Consider the following 1,486-nt stretch of genomic DNA (forward strand, 5'->3'; position numbering starts at 1 on the left):
CTCTTTTTTGGCGGAACCAGGGATTGCACTCAGCCCCTTGCGCTTGCAAAGGAAGCACTTATTCCACTGAGCCATCTCCCCGGCCCCTGGTCCAAACATTGGAATGACACAGCACGCAGCTTGCGTGGAGCTCATACCCTAGTAGGGTGGGGAGATAATAAATGAAAAAAAAAATCAAGCAATGCCAAATGCTCCAAGATATAATGATTAGAAAATTAGGAAAGAAGGGCAGGGGAAGAATGTTTTTATTAGTGGATGGGGAAGGCTTTCCTAAGTGGTAGACATGAATGTATTTTATAACAAAATAGAGAGCACGCTATGTCTTTTTTAAAAAGTTTGTGTTTCTTCAAAGGTCTTTTTGCAAGACATTGAAATTATATTGGAAAACCACTCTTGTAATGCATATATATGTGTGCGCATATTAATTCATTGAGTTGAACACAATTCGTGTATTTTAAGTGTACATTTGTAAACATCAGTTCAAAAAGCCAACATTGCCACAATTATGCCGAGTTAATGCCTTTCCGCCTTTTTTGTTGCCTCATTTAAAATCACGAAACAGACAGACAATACATAAAGGACCGAGAGGCGGTGGAGAAGCTTCAGGAACCGCTGCTGGACGTGCTCCAGAAGTTGTGCAAGATCCACCAGCCGGAGAACCCTCAGCATTTCGCCTGTCTGCTGGGGCGCCTCACGGAGCTGCGGACCTTCAACCACCACCACGCCGAGATGCTGATGTCGTGGCGAGTGAGCGACCACAAGTTCACCCCGCTCCTGTGTGAGATCTGGGACGTACAGTGAGGGGCCGCGGAGGAGGCCGAGCTCCGTGGGCCCCTCGTAATATGAACTTGATGCGAGACTTTGCTTTTTCATTTGTACCTGGTGTCGCTCAAGAATGCTGATGAAATTGATGTAGCAATTATAAAACTTCTACAATTGTAAATACGGGAGTAGACAGAATTACTTTCTCTACATTTTGTTTTCCAAGGCTCCAGGGAATCCTACATGCGAAGTGGCAGGCCCTGTCTGTCTGACGAAGTTGATTGTTGCTTCAATTCTAGCAGTCAGACCTGGGGAAAATCTCATTATGCTCTTCATTTTGCCGCACTGCGTATATTTTATTAAAAGAGTTGTGTTCAGTTTTGGTGATACACTGAGCCTAATGGCAGCAGGCTTTTCTTTGGGGATCAGATTTGACAAATATTTCTTTAAGTGATGAAAGACATCCTATTAGGCCTGGGGGGGCGGTGAGGATGATTACACAAAGATAAACAGGAGAAAAACGGCACTTTTCTCGTCCCTAGAGAGGTCACGGTACATATAACATTCATTCATTCGTAATAGCCCTGTGATCATTCCATTTGCTTTGAAATTCAAAGAGAATAGCATGTACGGAAGTTAATAACTTTCACACAAGCCATTCCCCCGAGCAAGCCCTGGCTCCTTAGTTGGGGCCTCAGGGCAGCACCTATAAGTGGAGCGCGAG

General features: G+C 44.7%; 1 protein-coding gene across 5 annotated transcripts in view; it reads left to right on the forward strand.

Moving 5' to 3' along the window:
- Window positions 1-1,157, forward strand: part of Nr1h4 (nuclear receptor subfamily 1 group H member 4) — an 86,144-nt gene extending 84,987 nt beyond the window's left edge. For all 5 annotated transcript variants that reach the window (XM_004623832.2, XM_023716741.1, XM_004623833.2 and 2 more), the window contains one exon: window positions 563-1,157. In XM_004623832.2, the coding sequence (XP_004623889.1) occupies window positions 563-801 (239 nt within the window). In that variant the 3' untranslated portion in view covers window positions 802-1,157. The remainder of the gene's footprint in view (window positions 1-562) is intronic.
- The last annotated feature ends 329 nt before the right edge of the window (window positions 1,158-1,486 follow it).

Source organism: Octodon degus, unplaced genomic scaffold (assembly GCF_000260255.1).
Source record: "Octodon degus isolate 3935 unplaced genomic scaffold, OctDeg1.0 scaffold00004, whole genome shotgun sequence".
Classification (NCBI taxonomy): Eukaryota; Metazoa; Chordata; class Mammalia; order Rodentia; family Octodontidae; genus Octodon; species Octodon degus.